Source organism: Cloeon dipterum, chromosome 4 (genome assembly GCF_949628265.1).
Source record: "Cloeon dipterum chromosome 4, ieCloDipt1.1, whole genome shotgun sequence".
Taxonomy (NCBI): Eukaryota; Metazoa; Arthropoda; class Insecta; order Ephemeroptera; family Baetidae; genus Cloeon; species Cloeon dipterum.
This window is the reverse complement of record NC_088789.1, coordinates 863,811-883,744: the sequence shown is the minus strand read 5'-3', so window position 1 is coordinate 883,744 and position 19,934 is coordinate 863,811. Positions and strand designations below refer to the sequence as shown.

The following is a 19,934-nucleotide window of genomic DNA, read 5'->3' as shown; positions in this document are numbered from 1 at the left end:
CTGTCCATTATTTTTGTATCTTTTTTTTCGATTTGTTGGTTTTTTGTAAAATGGATGCGATGATCTTTAGGAATGAAATTTCCATGCACAGGGGAACAAGGCAATTTGTTTTAAATTGTTTATTGGGCAGCCAGCGGAGGGTGCACGACACGGCCCCGCTCTGTTCCCCAATCAGATGGTTTTGCCCATTTTCACCGAAATTTGCACCGCTTGACCATGTTTTCTCACATGATTTGGGATCCTCTGCTCGAGATCTATCTGAGAGTGCGAGTCTTTCTTTGGAGAAATGTGAAAATTCGGTGAGAATCGGGATTGCAAAATTTCTTTCAGAATTTTCTCCCTTTAAAACAAATGCTAACTTTGAGGCCGATCTTCTCGAAAATTTACAGCGCTACCTATCAATTTTTTAACTGCACATGGTCCCTTGGACCTAATCTGTATATTGTGTCTTAAAGCATTTCGCGGGGAAATTCACTATCATTCGTCTCTTAAAGGATTTGTCGAAAGAAAGAAACAACGGAATTCACCCATCACCAAAATGCTGAAGCTTTATTCCAAAGAGAATCAATGAACATGGTCTGGAAATTGAATTCCGGTGGTGTTGCTGATCCATTCGCGGTGTAAGTAGACGTCGACAAAGGCCGTCGGGAAGTTATCCAGAGTGCAGAAGTTGGTGCTGATCAGTCCCAAAAGCACATCACTTGGATATCTTCTAACGAAACCACCTCCTTCGTCCCCTCTGCAAGCTCCACCCATATCGGAGCGAGCACAGAACTGATCTTCACCCAGTTGCACGTTTTCCTGAGCGAAAATCGAGCGACACTCTTCTCTGTCTATGATGGTCACTCCAGTGATCCTCAGCATTTTCGAGTAAGATGTCCCATCAAACTGAAATTGACGCCATAAATATTGTTTAGGAGACAAGAAAACATTAAAATGATTCAATTAATTTTGAAATTTTCCTTTTTATCCAATTTGTGCAAACTCTGAAATTTGATTTTTAAGCATTTTATTTTAATAGTAAAATAAATTATAAAAGAAATAATAATAATTTACGACCTAATAAAGATAATTTGAAAAATATTAAGGTTGCATCACAAGAAAAAATGGCTTGGCAGATTTATGCATCATCTATATAGGAATTTTAGTCACTTCTAAAATAATTTGATCTTAAATTATTCGCTAAAATGAGAATCCTGAATTTGATCACTCACGTGCTCTATGCCCCATCCGGCGATTTCACATGTTTCGTTGAACGCAAGAGGCTCGTTACTCAAAGAGATCGGACTCACGTATTGGTTGAAGATCATTTTGAATTGTGTCTGAGTGAAAAAAGTGTGAAAGATTTTTCAATATACATTGCAACATTTCAATTCACCTTGACAAGGGCAATATCGTTTGAATGGTCATAGGTATCATAATCTGGGTGGTAAAATATCATGTTAGCCTTGTAGATAATTCCAGGACGGGTAATGTCGATAGTGGCTGTCGCAATCCTCGGGTACAAAATATTCATGCTGAAAATTCATTGTTTTAAAATGTAACTAACTTTCTTGGGCAAAAGAATCGGACCTCTTGATGCAACTGGCCGAAGTGAGGACCCAGATATCCGAAATGATGACCCCTCCACACTTGTGCACTGACGGAGAGTAGCCACGAATGGACACCTGCCATGGAAACTCACCAATAAATGCTTCACGGCCATATGCAACGAATGCAATTCCTGTAGCATGGTCTGAAATATGGAGCGTGATTTCAATCAAATTCTAACATAAACTTTCTTCTCGTAATTTGCCCTCAAATCTTTTGAAAATAACCTCATCCCGGAAATACATATCTTAACGACTTTCAGGTATCCGAAAATTTCACGGCCGACATTCAGGGATGTAAAATAAAAGAACGCAGGTTTAAAATAAATACAAAATAGAAAAAATTAACTCTTTTTGGTTTATCAGCCGTTAATGCTACAGTAGAGTTTTTTGAATTAAAATAAATTGAGATGAAATAGAACAAAAAATTGCAAGCTTTGTATTTGAAAACCAAAAACTTACACCACAAGATGGAGGCACTCAAAATTAGCACCAAACACGCTGTCTTGATTACTGGCATCTTCAAGATCTTGTAACATTCGAGTTTTTGAGCCTTATATAGGTTGTTGTGTTCTGCATTACATTTGTTATCAACAATGGAGGCTTTAGACGCAATCGGCGGCAAAGATCAGGTTTTTTCTACAATTTTATCGACTGTCACAAAATGAAATTACGACAGTAATTAATTTGTAAAACATTGCATATATCTCAAAGTCTTATAAGTGCGAGCGCAATTCGAAGGCATTAATTGATAACAGAAGGTACATCAAAAGCAATAAAAATATAATGGCCAAAAAGCCGTTGTTCTATTTTTAAAAAACTTAATTCCTCCGCAATAATTAAAAAAGAAGTAGCTCTGCTAAAATTCCAACTTTCTCCAAAATTACCAGCGCTTGACCACATTATTTTTTTTGGCAGATTTCGATTTCTCTCATTGAGATCTGTTCTGAAAACCTTTAGGGAAATTGTTTGTTATGAAATAAAGGATTTCAAATAAGGAGACATGCAGTGCTAACTTTGCAGCCACTTTTCTGAAAAATTAACAGCGCGCTAATACTTACATCAATTTTGGCAACAAGGAAATTCTAGGATTTTACAGTATCCTTTTTAAAAATAGCAAAAACTCATTTTTAGTAGGTTATTTTGAGTTTGATCTGCAACTTTTGTTTTGTGTGGGTGTGGGGGCTGACTTCAAAAGGAAAATCATATTTCACTCAAAATCCATTTTTATTTATTCTACGTATCTGTTTGTTCTCTCTCTCTCTCTCTCTCTCTCTCTCTCTCTCTCTCTCTCTCTCTCTCTCTCTCTCTCTCTCTCTCTCTCTCTCTCTCTCTCTCTCTCTCTCTCTCTCTCTCTCTCTCTCTCTCGTTCATAACCTTGTTCAGCACAACGAATAATTGTAAACTGCGTTGATCAGTCAGAGAAATTTAAATAAATATTTACAGGTCGAAAAGTTGGTATTCTGAAAAACCTGCTCCTGTTGAGAAGACCTGCCAGTCGAAACACACTCTTCTGACAATTATTATTATTTTAAAAAGAGATTTTTAGATCATATTCAATTAGAAAAAATGTTCAAATTAAACAAATAAATGTTTAAAATGAATTGGAGATCATTGCTAAAGCCTCTTTTGAGCTTCTAAATTTTAATTTATATTTCTATTATTAATTTTAATTATTTCTATGATTTTTTCACGCCGCCCTCTGTTGGTCAATCAGATGGTTTTTGCCCATTTTCTCCAAAATTTGCACCGCTTGACCATGTTTTCTCGCCTGAATTGGAATCCTCTGATCGAGATTTATCTGACAGTATGAATCTTTTTTCTGAGAAATGCGCAAATTCAGTGAAAATTGCGATTGCAAAATTCCTTTGAGAAATCTCCATGTAAAAAATACAAACTTTGAGGTAAATTTTTTCAAAAATTTACAGCGCTACCTATATGTATTTTTTTAATTTTATATGATCCATAGGACCAAATCTGTATATTGTGCGTTTCGGGGAAATTGGCTATCATTCGTCTTTAATGATTGGTCTAGAAAGAAGCAACGGAATTCACCCATCACCAAAAAACTGAAACTTATTTATTCATGTCCAAAAGGGTCAAAATAAACATCGATTTAAATTAAATTCCGGTGATGCTGCTGATCCATTCGCGGTGCAATTGGATGTCGATAAAGGCCGTCGGGAAGTTGTCCAGAGTGCAGAAGTTGGTGCTGATCAGTCCCAAAAGCACATCACTTGGATATCTTCTAACGAAACCACCTCCTTCGTCCCCTCTGCAAGCTCCACCCATATCGGAGCGAGCACAGAACTGATCTTCGCCGAGTTGCACGTTTTCCTGAGCGAAAATCGAGCGACACTCTTCTCTGTCTATGATGGTCACTCCAGTGATCCTTAGCATTTTCGATAAATATGACGCATCCTGAAATTGACAGAAAATACCTTTAAAAACATTTAAATCAGATGATTCACTCAATTTTGGAATTTTCATTTTTATCGATTTTTATCAACAACATCAGAGCTGGTGGAGCTCTGACGCATGCGCACTTATCGCATATAGGTTCAAATTGTTTTGGCGGGAAAAAAGTTATTCATCGCGCTGGGCTTTTTATTTGGTCGGTTTAAATATCCACGTTTACCTATAATTCGAACCTCAAGAACCGATTGGTGCGCTCAGAAACTTAGTCAAAGACGCGGTCTATAATTTGCTCACGCTTCTCTAAAATGAGAACTCACGTGCTCCATGCCCCATCCTGCGATTTCCCCCGTCTCGTTTAACGCAGGAGGCTCGTCAGCGAAAGAGATTGGACTCGCGTACATGTTCAAGCTCATTTTGAACTTTGTCTGTGAACAAAACGTGAAAAGATTTAAATTTTTAATATTTAAACTGCAACATATATTCACCTTGACAAGTGCGATATCGTTTGAATGGTAAAAGTCATCAAAATCTGGATGGAACTCTACGAGGCCAGCTTTGTAGATAACTCCAGGACGGGTAGCGTCGATTGTGGTCGTCACAATCCTCTCGTTCCCAATGCTGAAAATTTATTGTTTTAAAATTTAAAGAGTCGCTGCCCTGAGTAATTTAATCGAACCGCTGCATGCAACTGGCTGTAGTGAGGACCCAGTCTGCTGAAATGATCACCCCTCCGCACTCGTGCATTGACGAAGACCAGTCACGAATGGACACTTGCCACGGAAACTCGCCAATTTTGGCTTCACGTCCATTATTTTCAACGAATGCAATTCCTTTTGCATGGTCTGGAATGTGAAGCGTTCTTTTATAGACCGTCTATTTGAAGTTTCAGTTTTCTTTCTTAATTGACTATAATTATGTGATTATTAATTTTTTTAATTTACCTTCTCCTGGAAATAAATGTCACAAAACAATTAAATTGTATGTTCTCTTAGGTCTAATGAATTTAGTTCGGTCAATCGAAATCTTTTAAGATCATAAAATAACATTAAAGTAAGAAATAGAAATAGAAAAATTAACGCATGTTTGTCTTTGCTATTTTAGTTGAATATTTCAAATTAAAATGAATTGAAGAAAACAAAACCTAAAACTTACACCACAAGATGGTGGCGCTCAAAATTAGCACTAAACACGCTGTCTTGATTGCTGGCATCTTAAAGATCTTTTAGCATTTGAAGTTTTTATGCTTTATATACGACGTTTGTGTTCTGCGTCACATTGAAAGCTTTAGACACAATAATCAGCGTCAAAGATAAGATTTTTCCGCGATTTCTTAGACAGCCACTTAAAAAGCGACAGTTTATTTTTGTAAAACATTGCTGATATCTCAAAGTCATCAATTTCAAGTGCAGTGCAATTCGAGGGATATAATTGATAACATAATACAGAAGCGTTGTTTTCTCTTTAAAGTTTGCGTTAGAAAAACTTCATTACTCCGCAATAATTAAAAAACGGATTAGCTTTGCTAAAATTCAAATTTTCTAAATTTGAAGCGCTTTTGACCACATATTTTCTTGGCCGATTTCAATTCCTTTCGTCGAAATCTGTTCTGAACTTTGAAACCTTTTTTTGTGAAATCATCTGAGTGACAAAATAAGTGATGTTCAATTAAAATTAAAACTAGGCTTCATCCTCGTTGTCAAAAGAAATTCGTCATTTTCATTCCTCGACCAGTTTCGACGTCATCAATCATGAGTACTTACAAATTACAATCAAATACAAAAATAATTTCACATCTAAAATCAAAAAAGTTCCATGCGATTCTTAACAAAAATCACCCACCTATTCATGAGAGGCACTTGAGGCAAACTCCAAAGACCAAATGTAAAGATTCTCAGCCACCCCTTTGTTAAATCTACGCACATCTACGCAGGTGGTAGGGAACCTTTTTATTCCGTGAGCTAAAATTTAGTCCCAAGAGCACATTTGGATTTCTTCAGACGAAACTAGCTCCTTCGTCGCCTCTGCACGCTGCCCCGCCTGTATAGTAGCGAGCACAGAATTGATCTTCGCCGAGTTGCACGTTTTCCTGATTTCCTGAGCGAAAATCGAGCGATACATTTTAAAATATGCGGTATCAAAATTGTAATATGTTCTATAATTACTTTTACTTACTTGTTACAGAGTTTACATATTTGGGTGTCACATTTCAATCCTCAGGTCTCTCTTTCTCTAAACATGTGGATAGGAAAGTAAGAGCCGCTATTTTCGCTACATCAAAATTAAAATCTCTCTCCAAATCATCTGTCAGTACAGCATTAAAGCTTTTTAATTTAGCCATAGCACCAATCGCTAGTTACGGCATACAGGCAATCTGGCCATATCTTACCTTAACAGACTTAAATAAGTTAGAATCTGCAAAATCTCGTTTTCTCAAAAAAGCCTTAGCACTGTCAAAATTTATGAAATCTAGACTAGCATATGAGCTTGCTGACACTGACTTTTTTGTTGATGATCTTCTTAAGAAATTCTCACTCTCAGAAACTGCTGCTTACAATAACTTTATTATTAATAGACTTTTCAAGCTCTTGCAGATCGATGGGGATTTCTATGGCACCCCTGCAATGGGCGATCCGGGCTGGAAAAATGCCTGTTTTCTAAATAGACATGTTTTCACCAGGCACGCCTGTCACGATTATCATTATGTTTACTGTACTAACAAGAAATATCATTGTAAGGCCGGTTTCGATTGCAAATGTGTATACTGTGATGAATATGTGAAGTTCTACCACTTTTTGGAATGCAAGAAGATCCCATTGACTCTCATGCGTGCTAGTGTACTGTAATATTTATGCATGTCTATATCTGTTGTACACCATTGGTGTTTCTTTAAATAAATATATATAATTACTTTTTAGTGATCCGTAAACCTTAAGTAAACCTTAAAGTAAGGCGACAATCCTCACCATGTTAAAAGCCATTTTTCTCAAAAATGTACACTGCTAATTAAATCATTTTGGCTTTAAGTGAATACTAAGTGATCGCAGTTCATGTATTGGCAACAAACATTTCCCAGGATTCTTTTAAAATAGGAATAACCCATTTCTGATTAAATTGAATTCAACTTGTTTTATTAAGGGGGATATGAAATCAAATAATATCATATTTCATTCAAAATCCATTTTTATTTATTTTACTTATTCGACGCATCTGTTTGTACATACAGCTCAGATTTGCTTTCTCTCTCTCTCTCTCTCTCGCTTTCATAACCTCGCTCAGCACACCGAAGAATTGTAAACTGCGTGTTGATCAGTCAGTGAAATTTAAAATTTAAATGTTTGCAGGGTGAAGTTGGTTATTTTTAAAACCTGCTCCTCTTGAGAAAACCTGCCAGTCGAAAAACACCCTTCTAACAATTATTAATTTTAAAAGATATTTTAAGATAATTTTCAATTCGAAAAAATATTCAGATATTTGCGAAATTAAACAAATAAAAGTTTAAAATGAATTAGAAATCACTGCTGGAGCCTCTTTTGGGCTTCAAAATTTAAATTTACATTTTTCAAATGAAGCCTAGAATTTAACCGATGCGGAAAATTCACTTTTAATATATAGAGATACTTAAATTGTTTGGTTTTAAATATAAATTTCATTTAACTTCATTTTTCGAATGGAAAATCCCTGAACTTTACCAATGACATTCAATGAACCTGAAAATCAGGTTTAAAAAATATCAAATTTCTCTAATTTTGAGTGAAAATAAGGTATTTTGAAAATTACAATTAAATAAATACAACTCGAAATAAGCCCTCGTGCAGGTTTTCTCCGCTAATAAACGCTGCAATTTTGTGCCGTTTCTCGTGCCCATCTCTGATGGGTGTTTGATCACAATCTTTTGACGTACGACGCGACCTCGTCGTGGGGGTAGGCGGGGTTGAACGGGGGTTGTTTGGCGCCGGGCGGCAGGTACGTGTTGTACTTGAGGTTGTAGACGGGCTCGAGGCCCAGTTTGGCCACGGCCATCGCGGTGAATTTGCTCGAGCAGTCCACCCTGACGAGCGGCACGTTGAGGCTGGTGGCCAGCTCCACCGCGTCCCGCAGCAGCGCCGTCGCGATGCCCCGACCCCGGCAGTTCGAGTCTACCGACAGCATCGGGATCTCGAACACGCGCTCCACGTCAAATCTAAAATAGGAAAATAAATTCAATTTCAAAATAAAAATCAATTCGAATACAAAGGAATAATTAATTTGATTTCTGGAATTTAGGACAAAAATATAAAATTACTAATTTTTCTATTTTTAAGAAAAATATTTATCAAGGTTTTCAATGTTTTAAAAGCCACGAACGAAAAAATTGTAATGCTTCAGTTACGTCCTACGAAATTTAATATTTTTTTAAATTAATGAACGTGTAGCTTTGCTTTTGAACTGGAACAAAAGTTGATAACACATATAAATAACTTCTAATAACGTTTCATCATCTAAATTTAAGAAGAATAAATATTTCAACAATTTTAATAAAAATCAGGGGTGTGAAATAAATAAATCAGGCTTTACAAAAAAAGAAATAATATATTATAATAAATAATTAAAAAAACATAGAAATATGAACGGGAGAAATTGTTACTAATTTTATATCTGCATTAAATTTTGTGCCTCCAGACGAGTGAACAAATTACTGACGTGAGAGCATCAATTTTTGCTATTCCCTGACGTCACAGTTGCGGTTTTCGGCCTCATAGATTTCGATTCGCAGAAGCAGACAGACAAAAACCGATGCAGTGGAAATCCCGCGGTTTTAGTGGATAATTTTAGGCAATTTTTTCGATTTGGGTTTAACCATCACTGTTAAAAATTGCAATGTGAGTGATTTTTCCCCTGCAATTGCATGAAACCTCTTCGGATTTGTTTAAAATTAATCGTGATCAGTTGCCCTATGATTTAAAATTAAGCCAAAAATATTAATAAGTTCAATTTTTTGGTTATAAAAAAATACTGAACAACATTTTGCAAATTAAATTTCGTGTGTTACAAATTCTATAATCTCGGTAATCAAAAGTAAAATTAAATCAAAAGCAATCGACCGATTGCGTAAAAGCCCTTAATGTTTGAAATTAACTATATTTAAAGTTTGAAGGAAAAACAGTTTAATAATCAGGGTTCAAATATAAACATTTGGGGGTGAGGGATGAGGTTAGATCACCTCTTAAACCCTGTAAATTATTAGGGGAGGTCAAGACGAGTCGAACGGTGTGCAGTTTTTGCAATTTTAATTGTTAGAACTCGAGATATAGCCAAGACAAATTACATCCTTTGGTGCTCGAAGCTGCCAACAGATGGCGGCACCGTATATTTTGGGTTTGAATAAGGCACTTGTGTTGCGATTTCAGACCCAATCTTTTTACTGTGCACTATTCTCTTAAAATCTTTTCTTTTGACGTTCTGATAACCAAAATCGGTTAAACCAACCGCCGTAGAATCGTAAAAACCACTATATTTTGAAATCCAAAATATTTTCCTGCGTTTCTGCGGCGGATGGCTGGACTGATTTTTGTTTTCAGCACGTCTATAAAGAAAAAATTCTAGGAGCAGAATGCACTAGCAGTGGGATTGACTCTTAAATCGCAGCGCAAGCTCATTAAAATGGAAAGAAACCCCTGGCGCCATCATCTATATTGGCGGCTTCGAACTTGGTAATAATAAAAAATCTTGGTAAAAATACCTGTGGTGAACGTCAGCCTCCTTTTCAATGTGCGCGAGGAGGCCGAGGATGAGCTTGAACTTTGGGTTCGGACACTCGTCTGCGAGGCGCTGCAGCTCCTCGATGTCCTCGTGCTGGCTGACGGCGTTGAGCACGCAGCCGAGCACGGCACCGTCGGGGGACACGGCCATCAGGGACAACCCCTGCTGCAGGGCGCCCATCGAGAATTCCTCGAGCTCGGGACAGGTGCCGGGACGCGAGTCGCCCACCAACTGCACGCACACGTTCAGCGGCTCGTCCAGGAAGAAGTTGTGCCGCAGAAAGTCCATCACTTGCTCGTAGTGTTCCGGCTTCACACGCACGATCTCGTAGCCGCGAGATGATGAACTCGACACGCAACCCTCCCGCGAAACCTGCGAAAAAAGGAATGGAATTTAGAGTTATTGTGTTTTTCACCAATGAATTTTGAGAAGTCGGCGAATTCATCTCGCGCCAACAGGCGAAGGTCCGGTCACGTGACGCGGGTGAGCGCGCTGATTGGTTTGCAGGTCGAATTAGGTAAAGAGGACATTTTTTCAGACCAAAATGTGTAGAATTTTTTTCCGCCAAAACAATATGAATGTGAGAAGTGCGCATGCATCAGAGCTGGTTTGAGTACTTGCAGAGAGACACCGCGCCTGCGAACGTATGACGTCTTTGGCAGATCCAGCCAGCTCTGACGCATGCGCACTTCTCGCATTCTTATTGTTTTTGGCGCGAAAAAAGGACCATCCCGCCTTTTTGGACTTTTTGGTCGGTAAAAATATCCACTACACCTAATTTGACCTTCAAGAATTGATTGGTGTGCTCAGAAACTTTGTTAAAGACGGGGTCTTTAAACAATTTTCCCAAATACCTGCATAATTATTAAAATTTTATTTTAAAAAAATCCAGGTAAACGAAACGATTGTAAGAAAATAAAATGATTTTAATGAATATAAATTGTGCTATTTACAGATTACAAACAAATTCCCAGTTTGATGATTTGTCAACATAAATCTTAACGTTTGAGTCACGTTTGAAAAGTAAAAAGTCGTTCTTTCACTCGACTTGGCTGCGAAACTCATTAGTGTGTTGTGTTGTTTATGCCTCAGACAATGCACGCGCGCGCGTCACCACTTATTGACACGTGTGCGAAATGTACTAGTAATTATTGCGAGTCGTGCCGCTGCCGACCTCTCGACGAGCACACTCTCGATTCAATAACAATAATAACAATTATATGTACAGAGCACGCGTCCGACAGACGACTCTGATCAACAGACGCGCTCAATCATTACCAGGGGCGATTATTTATTTATCTATTTTCCTCAATACCGGGGAGACACGCGGCGGCGGACGGCCCTGGCTCTGCCACTGCTGCTGCTACTGTTTGTCCAGCGCAGGGCAAGGCGGATATGTGAGCGGCCTTAATTTCCACAAACAAACCTGCTCACCCATACACGTGTGCTGCGTGTAAAGCGTCGTATTTTCGTCGCCGGACGTGAGAAAATTTCATTTTCAGACGTGTAAAAGTTGTTGTAGTTCGTCCCCCTTGTAGATGAGGTTTCGGAAAACAAGCCGTCGGTCGTTTTGTATGTGGGTCAACTTTCAGTTTCGGCAAATGAATGGAATTAGAGATTTGTGTTCATTTGCCTGCTAAAGGTCACGGTCTAACAAGGACAAGACTAAAAATTAACAGAAAAAATTTGTTCTCTATAGCCCTGCAAATATCTACTTTTCAATTCTAAATTATTCTCATAGTAACTGGCCCTGAGAATCGGTTGTTAGATGGCACGTCAGGCTAATGGAAATGTAACAAAATACGCAGGGATGAAATTATTAGGTCGGCACGCCTCTTTTTCGACGCTTCTGATGTTCTGATTGGCCTCCGTTATTCCGACGCCATATTGACTTCTGACCGGCGGGAAACCAACACAGATCGCAACCCGGACTTCGGTGAGGCCAAGTTAAAATTAATAAAATGACATAAATTAGCAAATCGGTTTCTATAAGAGAGTTATCTCAACGGCAAATCAATAGATATCGCAATAATCTCGACGCATTGCCAATCACCATTGTCATGTAGCAGACTCGTTTGGTATTTATCGTCTCGCTATCACTTCAGTTTATCCTCGATCTGTGCGTCATTAAATCAATCACTCGAGTGGCACAAAAAGGGATTTTAATTAGAGCAAAAATGCGGTTGTGCAGCCTATTATAGGTAATTGGCCTCTGGGACACGCGTGAACAGGCTTTTGCAAAAAATTTGCATTTTGCACTTGCGAGAGCAGAGGTTGTCACGCTCGCCCGCGCACAAACACGCGTGCGCCACCCGCCTTGCGACTCCTTAATGAGCTTATCACCTTATATCTGCAATCCAGCAAACAGAGGAAAAGGAGCGAGTGGCGCACGCCGGCCGCGATCGCCGCGACCGCGACCTTGTCCTCTACGCGAGACGCGCGCGCGCGCGCGCGGCAGCAATTACTCGGCGATCCGCCGCCGATCCTGAGTCAACAACCTGCTGCTTTTTTGCTCTCTATTGAGTAATCGGCCGCGCGCACAAAGACGCATTATAACTGACCTTTCTTTCATTTCGCCACTACTGCGCGCCGGGAAAGCGGATTTCGAGATGACAAATCGCAATCTCATGCGGGCGAGCCGAATGCCGGATATTTCTGGTTTGCACCGGTCCGCGGAACAGGTCTTTTAGGTTTTAAATGCGTTGCGAGAAATTGCTGACTGATTCGAGGAAAATTTTGAGAGAAATAGAAATTATAAGAGAGGGTCTGACGTGGGCAGCTGCCAGCCGCCGTGAAAGTAGCCAAGTTGCGCCAGCCGCCGGTGAAAAAGGGTCAATTATTAAAAAGTTCAGAAGAGAAAAATGTCCTCCGGTTATGCACTATCAAAATTTACGTTTAATGGCCGTTTTTGACAAAGTTTCTGAGCCCACCAATCGATTCTTGAGGGACGAATTAGGTTAACTGTATGCAATTTTTCCGACCAAAAAGTCGAGCGCAATGCGCGAACTGTTTTCCCGCCAAAACAATATGAATGCGAGAACTACGCTACGCATGCGTCAGAGCTGACAAAGTAGTCATTCGTACGGGCGGTCTCTCTGCAAGTGCTCAAACCAACTCTGACTCTTGCGCAGCTCTCGCATTTGTATATTGTTTTGGCGGGGAAAAAACAGTTCGCACGTCTTTTTGGTTGGAAAAAATATCCACTTTACCTAATTCGACCCTCAAGAATCGATTGGTGTGCTCAGAAACTTCGTCAAAGACGGTCTTGATATCTTACGACTGAGACTTATACAACTTATATCTAAATAAACAAAAACGAAGAGATGAAGATGCATCTTTTATGAAAATAATTTCTACACTCACTTCCTAAACAATTTTTTGTATTACTATTAAGATCTGCGATTTTTTCTAAATTCCTTTAGACAAAAATGAGACTAGGAAGGAAGTACAGTAAAAAATAATATAAATAATGTAGCAAAAAAAGGACCGGGCAAGCAGCAGGTAAAAACTTGTACAGCGAATATTTTAACAATTTACCTCATTTCGGGGATGAGCAACTAAGACTCTGTAGTGAGGCGAAAAGGAACCTATTGTCGAGGCTGTTGACTTTGCACTGGCGAGGAAGCCAAGTGCATAAAACTACACACGGGGCGAGTTATTGATACTTATCGCGCGTTCCATATATATATAAACGAGCCGTTGCTATTTTTACATGCCGCCACATGGGGATTTTCACGAACAAGGAAATCTTAAGCGTGCAGAGCAGCGTTGCCGTGTAAAAACTGATAAAAATCGATCACTCGAGAACTATAGATTAGATATATTAAACCAATTGTTTTCCTTAACTACCACTTTATTCACGGAAGTAAATCTTTCCAGTTTTTTTTTATTAAATATTAATTTTTTGATCAAACGGTCCACACGGTGAAATCATTAGATTGCTCGAAATTAATTTATTTGAATTTTTGGACGCAATAAGCAGTTAACCGATAACGTTAAAATAGAAATAATCGAAATAATAGTAAAAATTCAGATTTTTCAGATTTTCTCCAAAATTTTCGGCGCTTGTGCACATTTTCTTGACATATTTCGATTCCTCTCATCGAGATCTGTCCTGAAACCTTTTAAGGAATCTCTTAGTTGTGAAATAAAATAAGATTTCAAGTAAGGAGACAGTCCTCACCATTTGAAAAAAAATCCAGTGCTATACTTAGGTCATTTTTGGCTTCAGCTGAACCCTACAGGAAGAGTTCATGTATTGGCCACAAACATTTTCCAGGATATTGCAGAAAACTTAATAAAAACACGAGCTAGATCAGCTGATGGACCTGGAAGTCGCCATCTTGCCTGTCTGACCGTTAAGACTCAAAAATAAATCACCCGTAGTATGCCGTTGGTCAAACCGGAATAAAACCTACAAACAAAACAAATGAAGCCTGCATAAAAAATCCTGTTTTTCTTTAAATGCATAGCAATTACAAAAGCTTTATTTATTTTTCTACATAATTATTGAAACATTTAAATCGACCTGCAATTTATTAAAAAATAATATTTTTTGCAGCTGTAAAGCGTCCATTATACTATCACTTTTATTAATTGTAAGAAGAGTTCCTCCTCTGACAGTACATAAAAGATTACATTTAAAATGCTTTTCTACAATCATCTACGGAGATGACAATGATTAAATAGAGCAGGCGCTAGCTGTGAATATGCATATATATATTCATCTTATTTATTATGAACCGTTATAAAATAAATCGCATTGAATACATAGATCCGAATAAAACGGTCGAGCGAAGCGCGAACTTGAACTTGCGCCTGAATAAGAGCAACAACCTGCTGCGGCTGCTGCTTCTCTGAATTTATAACTTTCGCCTGGAGTTGAACAAAAAAAAAAAACAAGGTCGATTCCTCTCGCTGTCTCTCGGAATCTCGCGGTTTTCGATCAGGGAAGGACGGGAAAGTGGAAAATCCGTATTTGTCACCGAATGCAACTGGAGCTTGCAGGAAATCGCCTTCGTTTCTGATATAATTGCCGCTTGACTAAACCTTCGCCACACGACTGCATTTACATTTGAATAAATCATGAATGGCTAGCCACATTGTTGTCACTCAAGTGCACTTGTTTATTGCCAGAATTAATCTCGTCCTGCCAGCCTTGTTATTCAAAGTGAGAATGTGCGGCACAATTTAATTTTATATCTTTGCATATTTTATTAGATTGTCGTTTCAAGTGCATATAATCGTTTGCTTAACGACTGCGAAAACAACTTTATAGCAGAAGCAAACTGTTGGCTTATTTTTTATTGATGAGAAAATGCTTTATTATTGTTTCTAAAAATTAGATAAATAATGTTTGTACTCTCGAAGAAACTGCAGTTAAAATTAATATTTTACGTTTACCACCTCAAAACATTTCTTAACGCGTCTTTTTTGTGGAAAAATTATTTAGCGAATGGTTTTATTTAATTCAACTTTTTAAAAGAATATTTCGCAACGTTACTGCTTGGGCATAATGATTTAATGTTCTTAATTTCAGTGTTTTTATCCCTGGATTTTTCCCCGTTTTAGTAAAAACAACTTTAAAAAGATAATCATTCCTTTTTAGAATCAAAATGCTTTCAAACCGCAGCACTGCCGTTTAATTTCTTTCCGTAATTCGTTAGGCAACCGTTTCGGGAAAAATAATTGCCAGAGACTACGTTTAATACAAAATGCTTTTGGCTTTGACAACGTAACACAAGAGCTGGCATTTTTGAATTTAAAATCAGTCTGGTATTTAAATTTGAATGGAATAAAATTGCAAAACAGACTGCCGAAAATTTTAAATTTAAAACCTGAGATAAATTTGCAGTCTCATGGAAAAGTGTGTGGAAGCTGTTTGTAAGAAGATAATGGACCGCTTTTAGCTATTGTGGAGGCGCAGGCCATCAAGTGAAGCGCTTGTTGCTAAGCAATTTGAACAAACTGCTGCGTCTCGTTGCAACCGGCGAGAGCAATTTGATTCGAAATTCCCCGCAAATTCGCAGAAAGCTCGCAAAAAGGTGCGTGAGTGAGTCAGGGAACTGGGCCTGCCGAGCCGGCGAAAGGAAAACCATTGTAAATTCACACGCGTGAAGGGAATTTTAATATAAATGTTTAATTTCATTTTTAATTAGTGAATTAAACAAAATTGTCTCTTGCAAAAGACACGAAACATATTTCATAATAATTCTAGAGTTACACAAATTTACTTGCATTTCAAATTTAAATTAAAAATCAAATCCGAAAAATTAAATTATTAATAGAAATTACCATGTTTATAATTTCCCTTCTCAGCAGGTACAAATTTATTTTAAAAATTACAATATGGAGACAAAATTTTTCCCAAAATTAATTTAAAATGAAATAATTTTTCCTCTTAATTACGAATTTTTTAGTTTAGGTATGATTAAAAAGGGACTCACTGTGCCGAAGTTGGTCCAGTGGGAGAGCTGGGCGGCGCGGACGACGACGGGGTTGCTCTGCATGGCGGTAGCGGTGGCGGCGACGGTGAGTTGCACGAGTGTGTGAGTCGGTAAGAAAGGGCCCTTTCGGCTTTTATATCAGCGTCGCATCCCGTCTTTGCACCGCGGAGAGGGGCAATTGTTGCTCGCTTTTATTTTACTCCTCTCTTCCTCGCGCAGTTTGAAGGGCACTCCGCCCGTTTTTTGCCCTTACTTTTTTTGCATCTACTCTTGAACGGTCAGTGGCGGTGTGGGGACCGAACAGAACAGAACCGAACCGAATATATGTGTATCGAATTATTCTACATGTGCCCGCCTCCATTGCCACTTTTTTGCAGCTGGTGGGTGCGTCTCCGCCAATTTAACATAGAAAAATTGAACAGAAGCCTCTGCAAGAATTTTGTTCAACCGTCCAACGTTCAAGATTCAATGGGAGTGTTAATCGTATATTTTCGTTACAAAATTTATAAAAATAAACGCCAACACATTAGTTCCCTATATTACCCAGAAAAAACCATTCTTCTCAAAATTAAACCTAAATTTGATTTTTTTGTTGCTTGAGAATGCCCTTCCTTGTAAAATCAAGAACTTAAGCCAATTAATTTGTAACAATTTTTTTAAATCACAAAAATCTTTCAAATAGTCAAAGCATTTATTTTTAAATTTTAACGGCAATATAAGCTTATTTTATTTCGATTCAAAAAGTTCCGAGTTGTGAGGATTGGACTCGACGAGAGGAATAAAAATTTGACAAGATTCTGAAATCCGTCAGTTATCAGCGAAATTTTTTATTTTGCTTGAAATCATCGGCTTCTTTGTTAGGGCTGTAGAACACAAAAGACGCTTTTAAGGACACAAAAATTCAATTTTCTGCTGTAAAACAAACATAGACATATTTATTTTGGAATACAATAGATATAAGCGTCATCACAATAATAAAAATCATGATTTTGAAAATTCAATTCAATTTTTTAGCTCATAATTAGCAGTGTAAAGGAAGGACCAAATTTTTAGAGTCAGAATGAAACCTTGAAAGCTGGAGTAATTTTTCATTACCATTCAGGCACATATAATGAAAGGTTGTATTTTTATGTACAGTGTAATTGTGCCGTATACGGATTCGTTTAATCCATATTTAATAACCCATTTTCACCATCACAAAAAGTAACTATTAAATCAACTGAAAGCACATTTTTTATTGAAAATACGGTTCCAATGCTGAATTTAATTTTAAGGTAGAAAAATTCATTCATTTTCCCTTTTTGATTTTCGATTTTTTTTATTTTAATATCAAGGATTGAAGCTGAACCATGCATTATAGTTGATTTTAATTCTGCTGCTCCACTTATTGGCTCGTTTCTTCTTTCAACGAGATTTCACTCTACCAGACATAAAATTCCCAGTCATTTTTTTATTCTCCTGTCGCGGCTCTACTTTTAAGTGTTTACATGAGTGGAAATTTTCTTGTTTGTTTTATACACATAATATTAGTGTCGATTTCTAGGCAGCAGTGACGCGCGCTTCTTGCGGTTCTTGTTATTATTGCGCAATTTAAGATCGGAATAATGGGTGAGAAATACCGGAGATTTTCCTCATTCCTTTGCTCCACGTGGATTAATCATTCACAAATCATTTTACCTTTCTTAAATTATTAAATTAAAATTTTGATGGTTGAGTAGATAAAAAATAGAAAAGCGTTGTTTCAAAAACATTGTATTATAATAGAGTTGTGAAAGCACTTGAAGACTACATTAGCTTTTGAAATATAAGGCCTATGTCGAACTTACTGTGTTTGTTAAAGTAAAGCTCTACAGAAACTTGGAGAATAGTTCGTTTTTATCGTCACTTGAAATAATTTCGAAAAAATGGGAAAACCATTCACATTTTTGAGAAAATCATCGGCACAAAATTTTACTCGCTAATCTTTCTTTCTGTATAATCAAATTTTATTCCACAATTTAAGAGATGTTTCCTTGATGAATAGATCGCAATCAAGCGAAAAATTCGTTTAAACTGTCGAGAAATTGCTGAAAAGATATGAAGTGAAGAATGCACATTTGCAGGATTGAGTCTAAAATCGCAGCGCAAGTGCCTTGAAATTAAACTTATTACCAATTTATACGGTGGCGCCATCTGTTGGAACTGGTGTATTTCACAAAATAAACTCAAAATGAACTAAATGCTGTAGCCAACATAATGCATGTTCTTGTAAAGCTCTTCTTTAACCCCTTTTATTAATTGCAAGCCCTATAAAATTAAATCGTTTGTAAATTAAGTTTTAAATACTTAATGAACTGCACGAAAAAAACAATAGTCGTCTATTGTTGACCTCAGCTGCCCAGCAAGAGAGAAAGAGCGCTCTACAGTACAAAAAATACGTAAGATGCATCTTTTAGCAGAGAAAAAAGGCAAACGTTCCTCAAGGATTCAAGGTTCTTATTTCTTGATAAAATTTAAGCAGCGCAATATATTGTTTAATTCAAGCCATTATATTTTGCAGATTTTCTTGATCGTGACCATGATTTAGCATCGCATATATATATCCATCCACATTCTTTGCAAGCGTGATCTGTGAAACGGGGTGTGGCTATTCACCTTTGAACGAAAGAAATCACGATTTTCAGTATTAAGCTCACAGCTTGAAAGCCCTCTTTCTGGGTTATAATAAAGTTTAAAAATAAATGGCAGTTCAATGTAAATAGATCCAGTTCTCCCGTTTTATTCCGTTTCAAAATGTCATCAACTTATCAATTAGTAGCCCAAGGATCTAATAGATGAATAATTGCAAAACTTGAATCATACGCGAGTAATAAGCAGCGGAATGTCACACGCGCCGAGGAGCACCTAAGAGTGAAACAGGACGAGCACTTATCATTTGCTCGCATTATTTGTCGTATTTGCATATAGTCGCACGTCGCACTCGAAAGCACTCGCGCGAAACGTTGAGCAACGCGATTTTATGTCTTTTCTATGCGAGCAAGGGGAACGAACAATCCGTCGTCAGCTCCGCGCGCGGGGGGCGTGTGTTTCAATTGTCCGGCATAAAATGCGGTGAAACGGACCGGAATATCGTCCGCAACTCAAGGCGATTCGATCCAGATTAAAAGAGAAGACACGCAGCGAACGGAATTGAAACAAAATCCTGTTTCTCGACTGGGAATTTGCAACGACAACCGATTGATTACATTCCTTTAATTTAGTTTGAACAAATAGCAAGAAAAAAACCGTTACCGGACTTGAAGACAAGATAATGACATGATAAAGACAAGATAAAGAGTAAAATTCTAAGCTTGATGCTTTTGGACGGTTCTGGCAGTTTTAGATAGTTTTCAAGGACGGTGTAAGCAGTAGCTTCATACATAGGATGATGCGTGCTCAATTGAAGGTCCTGGGAAGGTTAGAAAATCAGAAAAGAACAGTCTGAAAGTAACAAAAAAGCTATAAATTTTTATTACAAGAATTATTAAATAATTTTTATATTATTTGTTAAAATTGGTCTCATTTTTGGTGCTGAGCCGGTTGCAGATGCGTCAGGTTTCCCCGCTACACATTCGAAGACTGGTTTTTAAAGGCATTCCCCTTGATGCGTCGCGGTGCAGAGAATTTTGCCAAACAGGTTTTCACTGGAATTACGCTGGATCATAATTCGATATCGTATTATTTAATTTACTCCATCACACTTCACACGCGACGCAGACTTTAC

At 37.8% G+C, this 19,934-nt stretch overlaps 3 protein-coding genes across 5 annotated transcripts in view; all 3 read right to left on the bottom strand.

Moving 5' to 3' along the window:
- Positions 1-522: 522 nt before the first annotated feature.
- Positions 523-2,180, bottom strand: LOC135942905 (trypsin alpha-like). The gene is made up of 5 exons (XM_065489246.1): positions 2,052-2,180; positions 1,573-1,735; positions 1,379-1,517; positions 1,215-1,322; positions 523-888 (listed from the first exon to the last, which is right to left on the bottom strand). Exons 1-5 carry the CDS (start codon positions 2,107-2,109, stop codon positions 565-567), a joined length of 792 nt encoding a protein of 263 aa, XP_065345318.1. The 5' UTR covers positions 2,110-2,180; the 3' UTR covers positions 523-564.
- Positions 2,181-3,639: 1,459 nt separating this feature from the next.
- LOC135944252 (trypsin alpha-like) lies at positions 3,640-5,246 on the bottom strand. The gene is made up of 5 exons (XM_065491073.1): positions 5,160-5,246; positions 4,684-4,849; positions 4,493-4,625; positions 4,325-4,432; positions 3,640-4,010 (listed from the first exon to the last, which is right to left on the bottom strand). The coding sequence occupies exons 1-5, from the start codon at positions 5,215-5,217 to the stop codon at positions 3,711-3,713; spliced, it is 765 nt and encodes a 254-aa protein (XP_065347145.1). The 5' UTR covers positions 5,218-5,246; the 3' UTR covers positions 3,640-3,710.
- Positions 5,247-7,255: 2,009 nt separating this feature from the next.
- Positions 7,256-19,934, bottom strand: part of LOC135943065 (arylalkylamine N-acetyltransferase 1-like) — a 28,841-nt gene continuing 16,162 nt past the window's right edge. The window contains exons 1-3 of one of the 3 annotated variants that reach the window (XM_065489461.1): positions 16,193-16,331; positions 9,727-10,118; positions 7,256-8,187 (exon numbers count right to left, since the gene is read on the bottom strand). In XM_065489461.1, the coding sequence (XP_065345533.1) occupies positions 7,890-8,187; positions 9,727-10,118; positions 16,193-16,255 (753 nt within the window). In that variant the 5' untranslated portion in view covers positions 16,256-16,331 and the 3' untranslated portion in view covers positions 7,256-7,889. Of the gene's footprint in view, positions 8,188-9,726; positions 10,119-13,283; positions 13,418-16,192; positions 16,332-19,934 lie in introns of those variants that run through there. The other 2 variants (XM_065489463.1, XM_065489462.1) reach the window with 2 other exon arrangements.

Coding starts and splice junctions, on each gene's coding strand:
- LOC135942905 (XM_065489246.1), bottom strand. CDS start 2,109: ATGCCAGTAATCAAGACAGCGTGTTTGGTGCTAATTTTGAGTGCCTCC. Junction 1,323..1,378: donor ACGATATTGCCCTTGTCAAG/GTGAATTGAAAT, acceptor TTTTTCACTCAG/ACACAATTCAAAATGATCTT. Junction 889..1,214: donor CCGGATGGGGCATAGAGCAC/GTGAGTGATCAA, acceptor CGTCAATTTCAG/TTTGATGGGACATCTTACTC.
- LOC135944252 (XM_065491073.1), bottom strand. CDS start 5,217: ATGCCAGCAATCAAGACAGCGTGTTTAGTGCTAATTTTGAGCGCCACC. Junction 4,626..4,683: donor ACAGCCAGTTGCATGCAGCG/GTTCGATTAAAT, acceptor ATAAATTTTCAG/CATTGGGAACGAGAGGATTG. Junction 4,011..4,324: donor CAGGATGGGGCATGGAGCAC/GTGAGTTCTCAT, acceptor TGTCAATTTCAG/GATGCGTCATATTTATCGAA.